This window comes from Suillus fuscotomentosus, assembly GCF_016647785.1.
Source record: "Suillus fuscotomentosus strain FC203 chromosome Unknown F5891scaffold_35, whole genome shotgun sequence".
Lineage (NCBI taxonomy): Eukaryota > Fungi > Basidiomycota > Agaricomycetes > Boletales > Suillaceae > Suillus > Suillus fuscotomentosus.
In genome coordinates this window covers 25,014-37,407 of record NW_024539547.1, presented here as the reverse complement: position 1 = coordinate 37,407, position 12,394 = coordinate 25,014, and the positions used below count along the sequence as shown (strand labels likewise).

General features: G+C 47.1%; 3 protein-coding genes across 3 annotated transcripts; all 3 read left to right on the top strand.

Annotated features, from left to right (window-relative positions):
* The first annotated feature begins 2,393 nt into the window (after positions 1-2,393).
* Positions 2,394-4,568, top strand: F5891DRAFT_1040608 (uncharacterized protein). The gene is made up of 7 exons (XM_041362030.1): positions 2,394-2,931; positions 2,979-3,308; positions 3,363-3,445; positions 3,495-3,604; positions 3,655-3,870; positions 3,931-4,378; positions 4,439-4,568. The coding sequence occupies exons 1-6, from the start codon at positions 2,880-2,882 to the stop codon at positions 4,358-4,360; spliced, it is 1,221 nt and encodes a 406-aa protein (XP_041224509.1). The 5' UTR covers positions 2,394-2,879; the 3' UTR covers positions 4,361-4,378; positions 4,439-4,568.
* Positions 4,569-6,669: 2,101 nt separating this feature from the next.
* On the top strand, positions 6,670-7,584 carry F5891DRAFT_430703 (uncharacterized protein). The gene has a single exon (XM_041371796.1). The coding sequence runs from the start codon at positions 6,818-6,820 to the stop codon at positions 7,373-7,375; it is 558 nt and encodes a 185-aa protein (XP_041224508.1). The 5' UTR covers positions 6,670-6,817; the 3' UTR covers positions 7,376-7,584.
* A 3,048-nt stretch (positions 7,585-10,632) lies between these two features.
* F5891DRAFT_1190118 (uncharacterized protein) lies at positions 10,633-11,510 on the top strand (the record flags this gene model as incomplete). Its single annotated transcript, XM_041367246.1, has 2 exons — positions 10,633-10,847; positions 10,907-11,510. 2 exons carry the CDS (start codon positions 10,633-10,635, stop codon positions 11,508-11,510), a joined length of 819 nt encoding a protein of 272 aa, XP_041224507.1.
* Positions 11,511-12,394: the final 884 nt, after the last annotated feature.

Here is a 12,394-nt window from a genome sequence, read left to right as displayed (position 1 = left end):
TAGCGCTTGCCAAGGGATCCCGGATGGCGTCCAATGCGAAAATTCCCTCATTTTCCAAATTTACCTTCTGTGTTTGTAGGACAGCAACCATGTCAGGGCCCTTTGCATTGGCATGAAAGCCCATGGTCCATGGTTGTAATGTAAACTCGATTGTTCTGGCTTGCAAACAAAACTTACCACGGGAGGCCACAGGGTGGATTGGGAAGGCTCGGAGCTGCGCACGGCAAAGGTGTTGTCATCGTGGTTGTCTGTTGATGCATTCTTGTCGAGTCAGCTGAGCTCCCACCAGTACGTCAGTTGCGATATTGAGTGCAGATTCTTCGTCGTCAATTACTTTTTGCAATGCTTGATACTGATATAAGATATATATCATCGATTCATCCATGAATGCGTTGACCTACGGTTTGGTTTTTCGCATAGAATATTCATCTAATTTGGAAAATGTTATTCCTTGTTGGTCCGCCTATATACGGGAAGTCTCTTGTTATAATGGGGACGTTAATCTTCTAATGGGCATGGCCTTTTGACAGCCTCACATTCAACGTAGCCCGCTGCAGCAGTCTTTCGATATCTTGTACTCAAAGCACTTCGAAGGCGCCAATCAAACCTGTAATGTTCCGGCGACATTGTAACGGCCCCTTGGTTTTTTGTTCCAAACATGCCACTCAAATATGTTGATGGCAGATTGGCAGACCATGTCTTCTAGAATACGACCTTCAATTTACCCTGTTGGCTGGTAGAAGTGTTGGCCATGGCCAGTCCTGTGCTCGCATTGTTATTGTGGTGCCGGTGATCTCCCGGATCCCAACCTTGGCTTTCCGACCAGAAAGCTCATGAACCAAATGATCACATAAAAGACCAAGGCAGTATGAGCACTCACAAAACCCAAACACCCCAAGACGGCGCTTAACGTACTCGCGCTTACCTGGACGAGGAGTTTTGTCACAAACGCGTATACGCTCACATGGCACGTACTAGTACTGTCCCCGAGCGGACAGGAGGCTATATATACTTGGTAAATAAACAAGGGTAAACGGTCTCTGCGTTTAAATTATATCATTATCAATTTGCTATCAATATTGATTCCGTGTATACCCCGGTGCCTTAACATCGGAGGCCATCTTCCAGTTCGAACTTCCATGGACTGAAGTTAGCGGGAGCAGAGCCGCACCCCGGCAACTTCCACGGACCGTCTGAGGCAGTCCGGGGATAACAATATCGATATTATCGACTGAAAAGCGCAAACACGATTTCAGGGCTCAGGGTCAACCATTTTCAAGTTAAAAGTTCTGGAGACTGGGGTCCCTGCAGCACTGCGAGTGATACTAATAATACAATGTGAACACCGGCCTGTCCCCTTGCTCCGTGTTCTCGCTTCGTCGAAGGTATGATGGGAAGTTTTTCTTTCCTTTGGAGGACTGTCTTCCCTAGGCTAGGGATCAAACTGCGGCCCTGGTGCTTCCATAAGACCTGGATTTACGACTTGAGCATGTTCCATGCTAAGCTATCTATTTTTGACTGCCAGAGACAAAATGCGTTGGTTTTGAATTCGATGGGTGGGTTTAGACATAGTATATTTTATACGTCATTGCTACGTTTGCATTTAGTCTGATATTTTAGTTTTTTCAGCATATGGTTTTATCGATTCTTCGCAGATTAATCAGAAGTAAGTGGGCAATGACGATGTCAGTCTGGGCTGGAGATCCGTGATATTAAATGATCGACGCCTCTTAAGTGATTGCCAACTGAAATTTTCACTGAGTCATTTTTTTCTCCACATAGGAAGAGACGAGGACAATCGCGATCGTCGATTGTGACTACTACCCCAAGCTGTTACTATTCTCCTACCGATTGCTCGCCGCGAACTTAGCGGAGGCGAGTACTATCCAACGCTGGGTTGGTAACAATAGACTTATTTACAAGGAACAGTCCTTTTTAGGTACGACCTCTCAAAGCCCACATGAGACTTCTTACACACTTCGACTCTGAGATCAAGCTCGAGCAATAAGCACATGCGTAGTGCCAACTAGTTGCCCACCGCCACAAATTAGAAAAAAAACCTTGAGTCTCATCCACTTTGATCAATCAAATTGATGAAATATCTAGCTGATCATAGTTGTGCTGTAATGATCCGACTCCCATGATCAAAAGGCTCGGACACGTCCTTTCCCTTGCCGAGGCTTATCACAAGACTAAACCCATAATAACCAGACTCATCAGCGTCTTTTATCTCTTTGCTTTCTCCCACTCACAGTACTCACCTACAATCACCCACAAAAATCCGCTACCTCTGATTTAACTGATTTGCATTAAGCGTAGTACCACAACTTCAAATTCAACTGTTTCTCCGCCATATTTCAATCGATCGAGGGACCTAGATCCTAGTTTCCAGTTTTCGCCGTTTATTACTAGCTAACCCTTTTTTTATTTCAATTTATGTCCGTTGAGGATGAAATCCCATGTGGGACAAGACCTTCTCAGCTATGGAACCCCAGCGTCCCTTTTGATCTCCATCCGACTCATAGTAGCCGGAGTAACTATGCTACACTCTGCCCGTCAAGAACATGTGTTCCATGGCGGTGATACCGCCATTACCCCCTTTATCCAACATACGCCTATCCGTGGACAATCACCACAGCATTCACTTTGACGTTGGCTGGGTCTGGTCGGAGATATTTTCTAGAATGACAAGTTCAAATTATTCGGTTGGCTGGTGGCATTGATCGTGGCCGTTCTGCCCGCTTTTAAGGCCTCTGTTGCAGGCTCACTTGGTTCACCTTCCCTTCTTCTTGTCCTACCTATCTATCTTTGCATCCCCTCATCGCTCTTCTACAGGACAAGCACATCGTATTAAACAGCTACCTGACCGCTTCTCTATCATGATGCCTCCCCCTTCTTACCAATCTCCGAATTCCCAAATGCCTGGTATCAGTGGGTCCTACCCATCATCTCTGCATATACTCATTGCTCTTCTACAGGACAAACACACTATATTCAGCAGCCTTCTGAGCAATACTCTACCAGAATGTCCCCCCCTTACTACCCACCGTCGACTGCCCCAATACCCGGTATCACATCTCGTCATTTCTCACCCACAGGACAAGCACGCCATATCCAACAGCCTTCTGAGCAATACTCTACCGCAATGACACCCCCTTACCCATCGTCGACTGCCCCAATACCCGGTATCACATCTCGTCATTTCTCACCCACAGGACAAGCACGCCATGTTCAGCAGCCCTCTGAGCAACACCAACACCCTACCATGATGTCCCGCCCTTGCCCATCGATGAATGCCTCAATTCTTGGTATCAGTGGTTCCTACTTATTTGTATCTGCATCTCCTCATTACTATCCCACAGGACAAGAACGCCGGAATATTCAGAAAATAACCGAGCAACACTATGCCACAATGTCTATTTCACCTCTCCCTGCCGTCAACATGGTAGTACTTTTCAAATTATCCTTCTACATCACACTGATCATTCTCAAAGGCGTCTCACTCGATGTCACAGAGCTCGACAATATCCCCCGATGACGAGCTCATAGTATCTAGACGTCTATATCACCACCATCCGAATGCAACGCCAATCCTTGATTCACGGTTAGTCTACTACTACTTCCTTTATAACAGACATCTCACACCGCGATTAGTTTCCCCGGTCAGACTGATTTTACTGGCTCATCAACATCGGCCAAGAGTTTCGCTCCCCCAGGCAGGACGCTCATTGCTAACTCACCAAATGGCAACACCACAAACCAATACACAGGTTACGGCGTCCCTTTCCACAACCCCCCAAGCTCCCATAGCTCCCAGTACCACAATACAGTACCAAGGAACAATATCCCGCCATCCAGCTCACTGCCAACGTACGTCCATCGCCATTATCTACGGGTAACCATCTTGCTCACAAGTACCCCCATATACAGGCCTCACTTACCGCAAAATGTCCCTCACAATACAGGTCTTGCGTCTTCCAGCTCCTACCCTGAATCATTCACCCATGATTTTGGGACACAGCATGGCTCGCAACTAGCTGGTCTTCCATATCAGCCAGCCCCGCATATGGCACCTTCACCATCCATTCACTCACAAGAATCCTCGTCCACTACATTTCATTGCGACTGGCTTGACAAAAACAATAAGCTTTGCGTATTTGAAGGGTCACTGGGTGATTTAAAGAAGCATGTCACAAGCAAACATCTGTTAGGTGCTCAAAACGCGTCAAATAGATGCCATTGGCAAGGTTGCGAGTATCAAAAACGCGCAGATCCAACCGTCCACGACATGCGGCGCGATAGTACGTGGCGCCATGTTCGGGAGAAACATCTAAAAATGAAGAGGAAGAGGAAGATCTAATCTTTTTGTGTTCGTATTGTGCGTTTTTCAGTTTCCTTTCTCCTTCGGTACCGAGTGCAAGCCTCAAGTTGCGTATAGGGTTGTGTATCGTTGCACTTGTTAGTATCGCTATCATTCCATTCTTTCTGTTGTCATGTAACGAAATGAGTACGGTCGCGAGTTCATGTTTTGGTATACTTGGACGAAATACGATTGTATTTTATTTTTAGTCGGTTGTCAAGAGCCTTGTTTCTGTTGATGAGCCTGCCCTCGGAATTACAACGACAAGCCTCACCTGAAAGCTATCGCGAGTAAAAAGAATGTCCGTTTGGTGTTGGAATAAATGCGCGTTCTCTTTGATGTCAGAACCGAGGGATTGGTGTCCTGAACCCTTCATGAACGTCACGGGCGTGAAATGATCATCACTACAACTGATCTTACGTTGTTCAAGCATCCTTGGATTCGAAGATGATGGCCAGTTGCTTAGATTATTGTGAACATCGGCTGTGCATGTGAATGCTTCCGAAACTTCTCTCGAGACGTCTTCGAGAATTTCTGTTCAAGGCACTTCGCCGATGGCCATGAAATTTAGGTACCAGCCAAGGAGTTTGCCGTTCAGGTTTCTAAAAACCACCGGAATGGGCTGGTTGTCATCCCAAGTAAAACAAGCTGTATCGTTTAACGGCAGGCCAGGTCGAAAGTCATTTGTGGCGGGTCTGCAGGTTGCTTGAAGAATCCCGTTGAAACCGGTTCCAATAATAAACTCAGACTGAGATTCATATCCAGCAGATGGGCTGGTATGCAGCACGCAAAGCGTGGTGGAATAGATAAAATCAAGTCCCCAATTGGTCCACGGAACGACAGTCCTAGTGAGGATACTGCGAGGGAATCGCAAATAAGGATATGTGCAAGATCTCGCACGGGGAAACATACCATCAGTCTGAGGTGCGGCAGTGCAATATGAAGCAGCGAAGCCAGACGGCCAAACATCACAATAGTCTGGTGTATGTGCCCGGCGGAGGAAGCTGCAACATAGCAAAAGATGAACAGTAATGGAATTAACTTGATATGTTGCAACTCGCCTTCTGGCTCGTCTCCAAATAATTTGTTTTCTTCATGGTCTGGTATATGGCGTCAGGATAATCGGACCACAAGATTTGGGTGAAGCGTCCTGCAAGAAACCCTTATATATAGTCATGCTAGACTGATTAACGCTGGAAACTGTTGTAGGACAATTCACATCCAGGGATAGAAACCTTGCAGCTTGACCGATATACGGCACTTTCTCACCGTCTCCAACAAGACTTAGTATGTGGGACCTTACTTGCTGTAGGTGATCGATGGTGCTTAGCCGTCAGTGGCCGGTTATTGGACGTTTCTAGAATTGTTTCTATGCTACTTTGGAGATAAGCATGGTGATCACATCGGATAGAGGTAGCTGCGTACTTAGGGTCCAGAATTCGAAACGGCCAAAATCAACGATCAGACAAGAGCCAACACAGCAACCATGATAAGAACCATGCTGCATGTGTCACCCAACCAGGTTAACGTCAACAATATCTCATCATGGTTTGTTCCACTTAGCCCGGAACAAGAAGCGGCGTATTCGAACACCGTGGACATAGACGCCATATCACCATCTCCTAGCGTTGGGAGAATGCATCCTTGACCATTGGCTCATCAGTCATCATGAGCAAATCTGATACCTGATTATATTGAGCGAACTACAGGTGACAACTAGAACAACAAGTTGAGTGTTCCAGACAGGGAAGAAATATACTGTACCACCTTCAAATTAATTACGCACAGTTGTACTATTCAATCTAAGGTCCATCAGTAATGCTCGACAAAGCGCCTTGGACTCACTCACCTAAATCACTATTTAACTGCATCTTCATCGTCTGCGTGCATGCCTGATTCCTCCTTAGTACCAGCGTCTACCTCCATTTCTTCCGTCTTTGATTCGCGTTCCTCCGTTTTTTCTTCTGTCTTAGAGTCACGCTCTCCCGCCTTCGATTCAGAAGGTTTAGACTCCTCAGAGGTCATTTCTTCGTCCTTGTTGATTTGAATTTTTTTCGTCTGCCTCGATTTCATCTGTCTTTTCCTTCTTCCTTCTTGCGTCCTCATCAGCAATACGTAGTCGGAGCTCCTTAATTTTGTCGATACCGGCAGTACGCTCCCCGCGGAAGGTGGACCATTCGGATCCGGCTGCTTCCTTGACCTAGGTTACCGTAGCTTATACTGCAAGATAAGGTCGCTGGCTCTCGAAAGATGAAGGATAGTAACGTGAAACGCACGATTGAATCTTTGAGTTGAAGTTCTTCTTCGGTAAGTAATACCTGTATATGGGGGTACCTGTGAGCAAGATGGGTAATGATGATGGTAGGCGATCGTGACATGGGGAATTAGCAACTTCGCGTGCATGAAAAGTCCGACGTTGCAATATTCAATAATGGAAGTCACAATATAAGTTGCGTAATGCGCCGAATTTCAAGTTGTACTTGTATCACCCCACAGTGCGCATTGCGGCCCTCCCTCAGGCTGTGGCTATTCGAGACATCGCGATACAGCACGATGGCGAAGACGCACTGGTACCCAAGTCCCACTGTTGGCGCCAAACTAATACTTCCCCACATGACGACGGACATGACTATGATTTGGGTGACGGCCCGACCAACATTAATTATATTGGTCTACTGCTCAACATCATACGCCTTTCAGCTCAAGCGCCGGTGGCAGTCGAAGAACAAGGTCCGTCATGCACGCATTAGGCTCAATTGCAACTACAACCTCATGAGGCCTTGCCCTGCCTCTACGCCCCACAAGCTCACGCCGACTTTGCGCCAGGGCCCTCCTGCCACTTCTTGCTTTAGGAAGATGGGAAACATAAGTCCTGAACGCATCAATTACATCAAACCTAGACCTCAATCACCGCTCGGTAAGTATATTTCCTTATTATTCTTGGGTCGAAGTTCACTGCCCTCGGTACCCATTCTCAGGCTGTGCTGTTCTGCCACGTTCGCGTCACTCCCTTAAACGTCTGTCGCCGAGCTAGCTACTCCCAATTCCGCCCTCAACCCCTCCGTGCGTTTTTACTTCCTGGTACAGCCCACGGATACTGGCACCGACAGACGCTGTAACTTCGATTGGAGTCTTCGCATCCCTTGGGGCAGCGTTTCTTCATACATCACCTTTTAGCTTCTTCGTCCTCGTGCCACTATCTCCCTCGTGTTTGCCACCCCTTGACAGTGTTTTGTCTTTATATGATGAAATTTTAATCGTAAACCAGGTTGAATTCCCGTGTCTCTGGTTTGTAAAATTATGACAGGAACATGTATGTGGATATTGATATATAGTAGGGTAGTATATATGAGGTGGAGCTGTAAGCTAGGAGAAGGAGAAATAATATGGGATGCAGTGGAAATCACTGAAAAAAGAATGTGAAGGCCGCGCCAATGGTCGTAATAGGATTGATGGGAAGAGACAACAAGGGGAGAGGATGCCGACTGCGAGCGCGATGGGGATCTGGCACTGGATTTGGTGCGGACGGTCACGTACTGCCTGGTCTTGATGCGTTGTTCCAAAGAAAAGAAATTAACCGGCAGCGACGGCGTGGCTATGTAGGCTGCAGGTCCCAGACAGGAGAGTGGGATTGGTCAATGGTGTCAAGGGTTATGGGCAAGATGCAAATAGATGACGCCGTTCACGGGCCCTGAGGTTAGAAATAGATGCCGTGCGCAAAGACTGCGAGCTCGATGAGTAGGACAATGAAGACGATGATGCCTAAAAGATTCGTAACTTTCTCCAACACAGTTTGCGAGGTCCAACCTTCACTAAATAACGTCAGTTGAATGGACCATAGTTTCTGAAGGACAGCGCAAGACAACACACGACGTAACGAGAGATAAGAAAGTTTTACTTCCAAGGAAAAGAAAATGAAGGGGACATGTCTTCATGTTTTTTTAAAGTTTAACGAAACAGATAACACGTCTAAGCCATTGTTGCTGTTCGCGAGTATGAGGGTGACGACCATTGACGGTGGTATTGGCGCATGCTCGTGTTTTTGAATGCGTAGCGATGATGACACCAATAGATATGAGCGGTTAAGGCCGGAAATATCGGTGTTAAATAACTCAGTGACGGTGTGTCTGGCGTTGTCGGTAGGAAAACGTGTAATGAATTTGGTGGAGGGAAGGCGGGCGGGCTTTGGCAAAAGACGATTGTGGTCGTATGAAGGCGTGGGTGCCAAAACCGCACCTTCAATCACCGGAGAAGAAGCGAGTAACGAGTTACGGACGAGTGGAGTTTGGTGTGGTGGAGGGTGTATGCACTGATGAAATCCTTGACTTAGATAAGCGCAGGTGGCAGATATCTGGACAAGCAAAGATGGTAGTGAACGACCTAAGGTGTAAATTGAGTCGAGATTTAGGTGACAACTTTCGTGTAAATGAATCGTCGCTGCTGTTCATGTTGGCATTGACGAGCCCCAAAAAGTTGTCCTGGAAGTCTTTGTTCCGTACTACTCCGAGTCGGGTGAGTCGGAGCCAAGTTGACAAAGTTTTCGACTCTTCGAGGTCTTGTTATTACATTATTACGTCACGCTGCACGTACTTTGTCGTTTGAAGTACTATGGAAGGGCAACAGTCTCTCGAGGGCACTTGGCGGTCTGCGCTGGATACTCCTGGAAAAATATGAATGATTTACCAATGATCGACACTTCTACATCAATCTCTCTTCGAGAACGTTATCAGCCGATCAATCGATCTTCAATCTTCAACTCTAGGTCAGAAATGGCACTGTTGGTCGTTTTTTTCTCCGCATAAGAAATGATACAAAGCAGACTGAAAAGGTATAACACGGCGCAAGTCAGTCAGTTATTTTGCTCGCCGCGAAGAGGACCGCTACTAGTAGTATAAGCGCTGGGTTAGTAATTAACTTATTCGCGGAACATGGTCATGCGTTTGCCACGCTGCCAATGCTTCACAAAGTTACTTTTGTTCTTCAAATGCGCCTTTGGAACTTGAGGAGCCCTGCATGTGCGTGATGCTAGTATCTGATTAGGTACTTGTCTCACAAATACAAGGAACTACGTCCTTCATCCGTTCTTTCAGTAAGTAATTAGCTGATAGTGTTCCTATGTAGCCCATATGGACTACAAACGTTCACGTACAGTTCCTGCTCCCATGATCACGACATTCGGAAAACTCCTTTCGCGTGCCCTTATCGTACGGCAGACACATACTAATAAACCAGAGCTCGGTGCTCAGCGTCTTTTATTTATCTCATTACTTTTCTCCCACTTACCCGCTGCCTCTGTTCGCCATGTTGGTCTCGTTTGCATCAGGCGTCATTATGATGCTGCATTCATTGACTGCATATGTTCCTTGACACAGCATTTCATCCCTGAGGGAATACTGCTATTATCTGCTCTTCTCTTGTCAGCTGGATTCACGTCCCAGACTCTTACCTTCGAAAAGCGTGTTCCGATGTTCGGATGTCGTCGGATCCATTACCCTCTTTAGATCTCCTAATCCTTGGATCGTGTTTTTTTTGATGGTGGCTTGGTCGGTTATGTCTTCTAGAACAGAACTTTCAATTTATCTACCCCGTTGGCTGGTGGTCGGTGGCTGGTGGTCGGGCTGGCCTTAGGCCATGATGGCAAGGCCTTTGCCCGTACCCCAACTTGGAGAATTGGCTATTGCTGTGTGGTCATTTATTAGTTCGGAGTGCACCCTTTTCACTTCCCCCCTTCTCTTTCTTTTCCTTATAACGCTCCATACAATACTCTGTTACACTGTTTATTACACCTTCGTTGAAACCCCTCACACGATCTCATCGGAATGGTAGGAGTCCTAAGAATATTCTTCCCCATCACACTGATCTTTCTCAATGGCGTCTTCCTCCACATTACAGAACTCGTTGTCTCCCCTTGACGATGAGCCCAGTTTATATCATCACCATCACCCGAATACGATGTCAAGCTTTAAGTTAGTCTACTTTCCCTCTCTATAAAAGATATCTCACACCATAACTAGTCGTCCCGCTCCGACTTTCCCCCCCTCTGATTCCTCAACATCGGCCAACCCCATGGCAAGCAGGTTCTCCTCCTTTGGCAGAACGCGCACTGTTACCTCACCGAATAGCGGTGCCGCTTTTGGCTCCGCCGCCAATATGATGAACTATCCCTTCAACCCATTCATCCACCCCGGTTATATGAATGGTTACCCGGAATCGGACATCTCATCCGACAGATCCCCCTACCACAGGGAGAAGCTACTACCACCCATACCATAATGGACAATATAGCTCCGTCGCAAAACTACTATTCAACTACCAATTACATGCAGGCGACATACGAGCTTCAACACAGCTTGGCCTATAGCGGTCCTGTCCACAACCCCGCAAGATATCCTGGTACCCAGCACCATAACACCGCACAGGGAGGTGTCGAATTCTGGTGTACTCCGGTTACAGATGCAAATTACTCGCCATCCTATCCACAACAAATGTATGCCCCTCGTCATCATCTATGAGTAGTTGCTTTGCTTACAAGTACCCCATATACAGGCAGTGTCTAGATGGCTATACTCCTTATCCGTCCCAATACGCCTCGCCTAATTCAGACGCATCCTCTAGCTCCCACCATGAGTCGTCCTCCTACCGCCGTGAAGTGTCCCACCCTGATCCATCCTCCTATTGTCCTGAATCGTATCATGGCCCGCGAGCACAACGCGAGCCGCAACCTTTAACTTCAGCTGAAATGTCTTCATATCCCAGTATAAGTCATGGAGGCAATATAAGTCATCCTTCATATCGTCAACCATCCATCCAACCACATGAAGATCTGCCTCACCGTAATTCACGTTCTCGCCAGAACTCTCGGCGTCGTAGTAGATCTCATACCCACGGAACTCACCATTCGCCGTCCAATATATTCTCTTGTGGCTGGCTTGTCGGAGAAAACAAGACTTGTGGATTTGAAGGGCCGTTGGGTGCATTCCAGACGCATTTCAGGAGCAGTCATCTTTCAGGGGCTCAAAATGCGCCAAATGTATGTCGTTGGCGAGGTTGCGAATACCGGAAACGCAGCAATGCAGCCATTCAGAACATGCGGCGCGACACTGCGTTGCGTCACGTCCGAGAGACCCATCTCGGGATCAAGAGGAACTGATGTTTTCATATTCGTCACGGGATTACGCATTTTCTTCAATTTTCCCCTTCGTGCAGAGCACAGAGCGCAGGGCGCAAATCACATACAGGCTCGTCAGTTGTGACACTTGTTATCATCGCTATGATCTACCATTCGCTCTTTTCTACTGCGTCATAACGTCAGATTCACATTTCGCGCCACTTCGTTCAATGTAACGCGAGTAATTATACCCATTTTTTATCTCTAATATGTCAACGAATCTCGTCTGAGATTAGAATAATGTGTCGTTTCCGGGATCATAATGGATGTTTCGATGTTCTGGACTCTTCGTGAACGTCAAATGTGGGGAATAATCACCGCTACGACTGACCTGGCATCATCCTCAACCGACCTCCAATTGCACATGATTGGGTCCGAAGATGATGGCTGGTCGCTCACAGGATATATTGCAGGTACCTGCTCTAATTTGCTGTGAACTTCTCAAGAGATTTCTGTGGAAGGTTCTCCGGCGACGGCGACGGCATTTCCATCGGCGAACAGCAAAGGAATTTGCCGTTCAGGGTCTTCAAGACCACCGGCATGGTGTGTCATGGCTGGTTGCCATCGTAAGTGAAACAAGCTGTATCGCTTAACGGCAGGCCAGGCCAAAAGTCATTCGTGGCGAAACCATCGGAAACTCCAGATTGGCTGAAGAATCCTGTGAAACGGCCACGAAGATAATTTAAAACTGCGATTATCGACCCAGGGGATCTGAGGGCTGGTATGTGGCACGTAATGCGCGGGAATGGTGAAAGTTGGCATGGTCCCAGATTGGTCCACAGACCAACGGTTCTGGAGCTGATGCGCCAACAGGTACGCAGGTAAGGTGACGGTCATGACCTCGCACAAGGCAACATACCAGGTAG

What these genes read in the sequence shown, in the direction of transcription:
- F5891DRAFT_430703 (XM_041371796.1), top strand. Translation starts at nt 6,818, where the DNA reads ATGCGCCGAATTTCAAGTTGTACTTGTATCACCCCACAGTGCGCATTG.
- F5891DRAFT_1040608 (XM_041362030.1), top strand. Translation starts at nt 2,880, where the DNA reads ATGATGCCTCCCCCTTCTTACCAATCTCCGAATTCCCAAATGCCTGGT. An exon ending in GATGAATGCCTCAATTCTTG is followed by an intron (nt 3,309 to 3,362) that starts GTATCAGTGGTT and finishes ACTATCCCACAG; the next exon opens with GACAAGAACGCCGGAATATT. An exon ending in ACGCCAATCCTTGATTCACG is followed by an intron (nt 3,605 to 3,654) that starts GTTAGTCTACTA and finishes CACCGCGATTAG; the next exon opens with TTTCCCCGGTCAGACTGATT.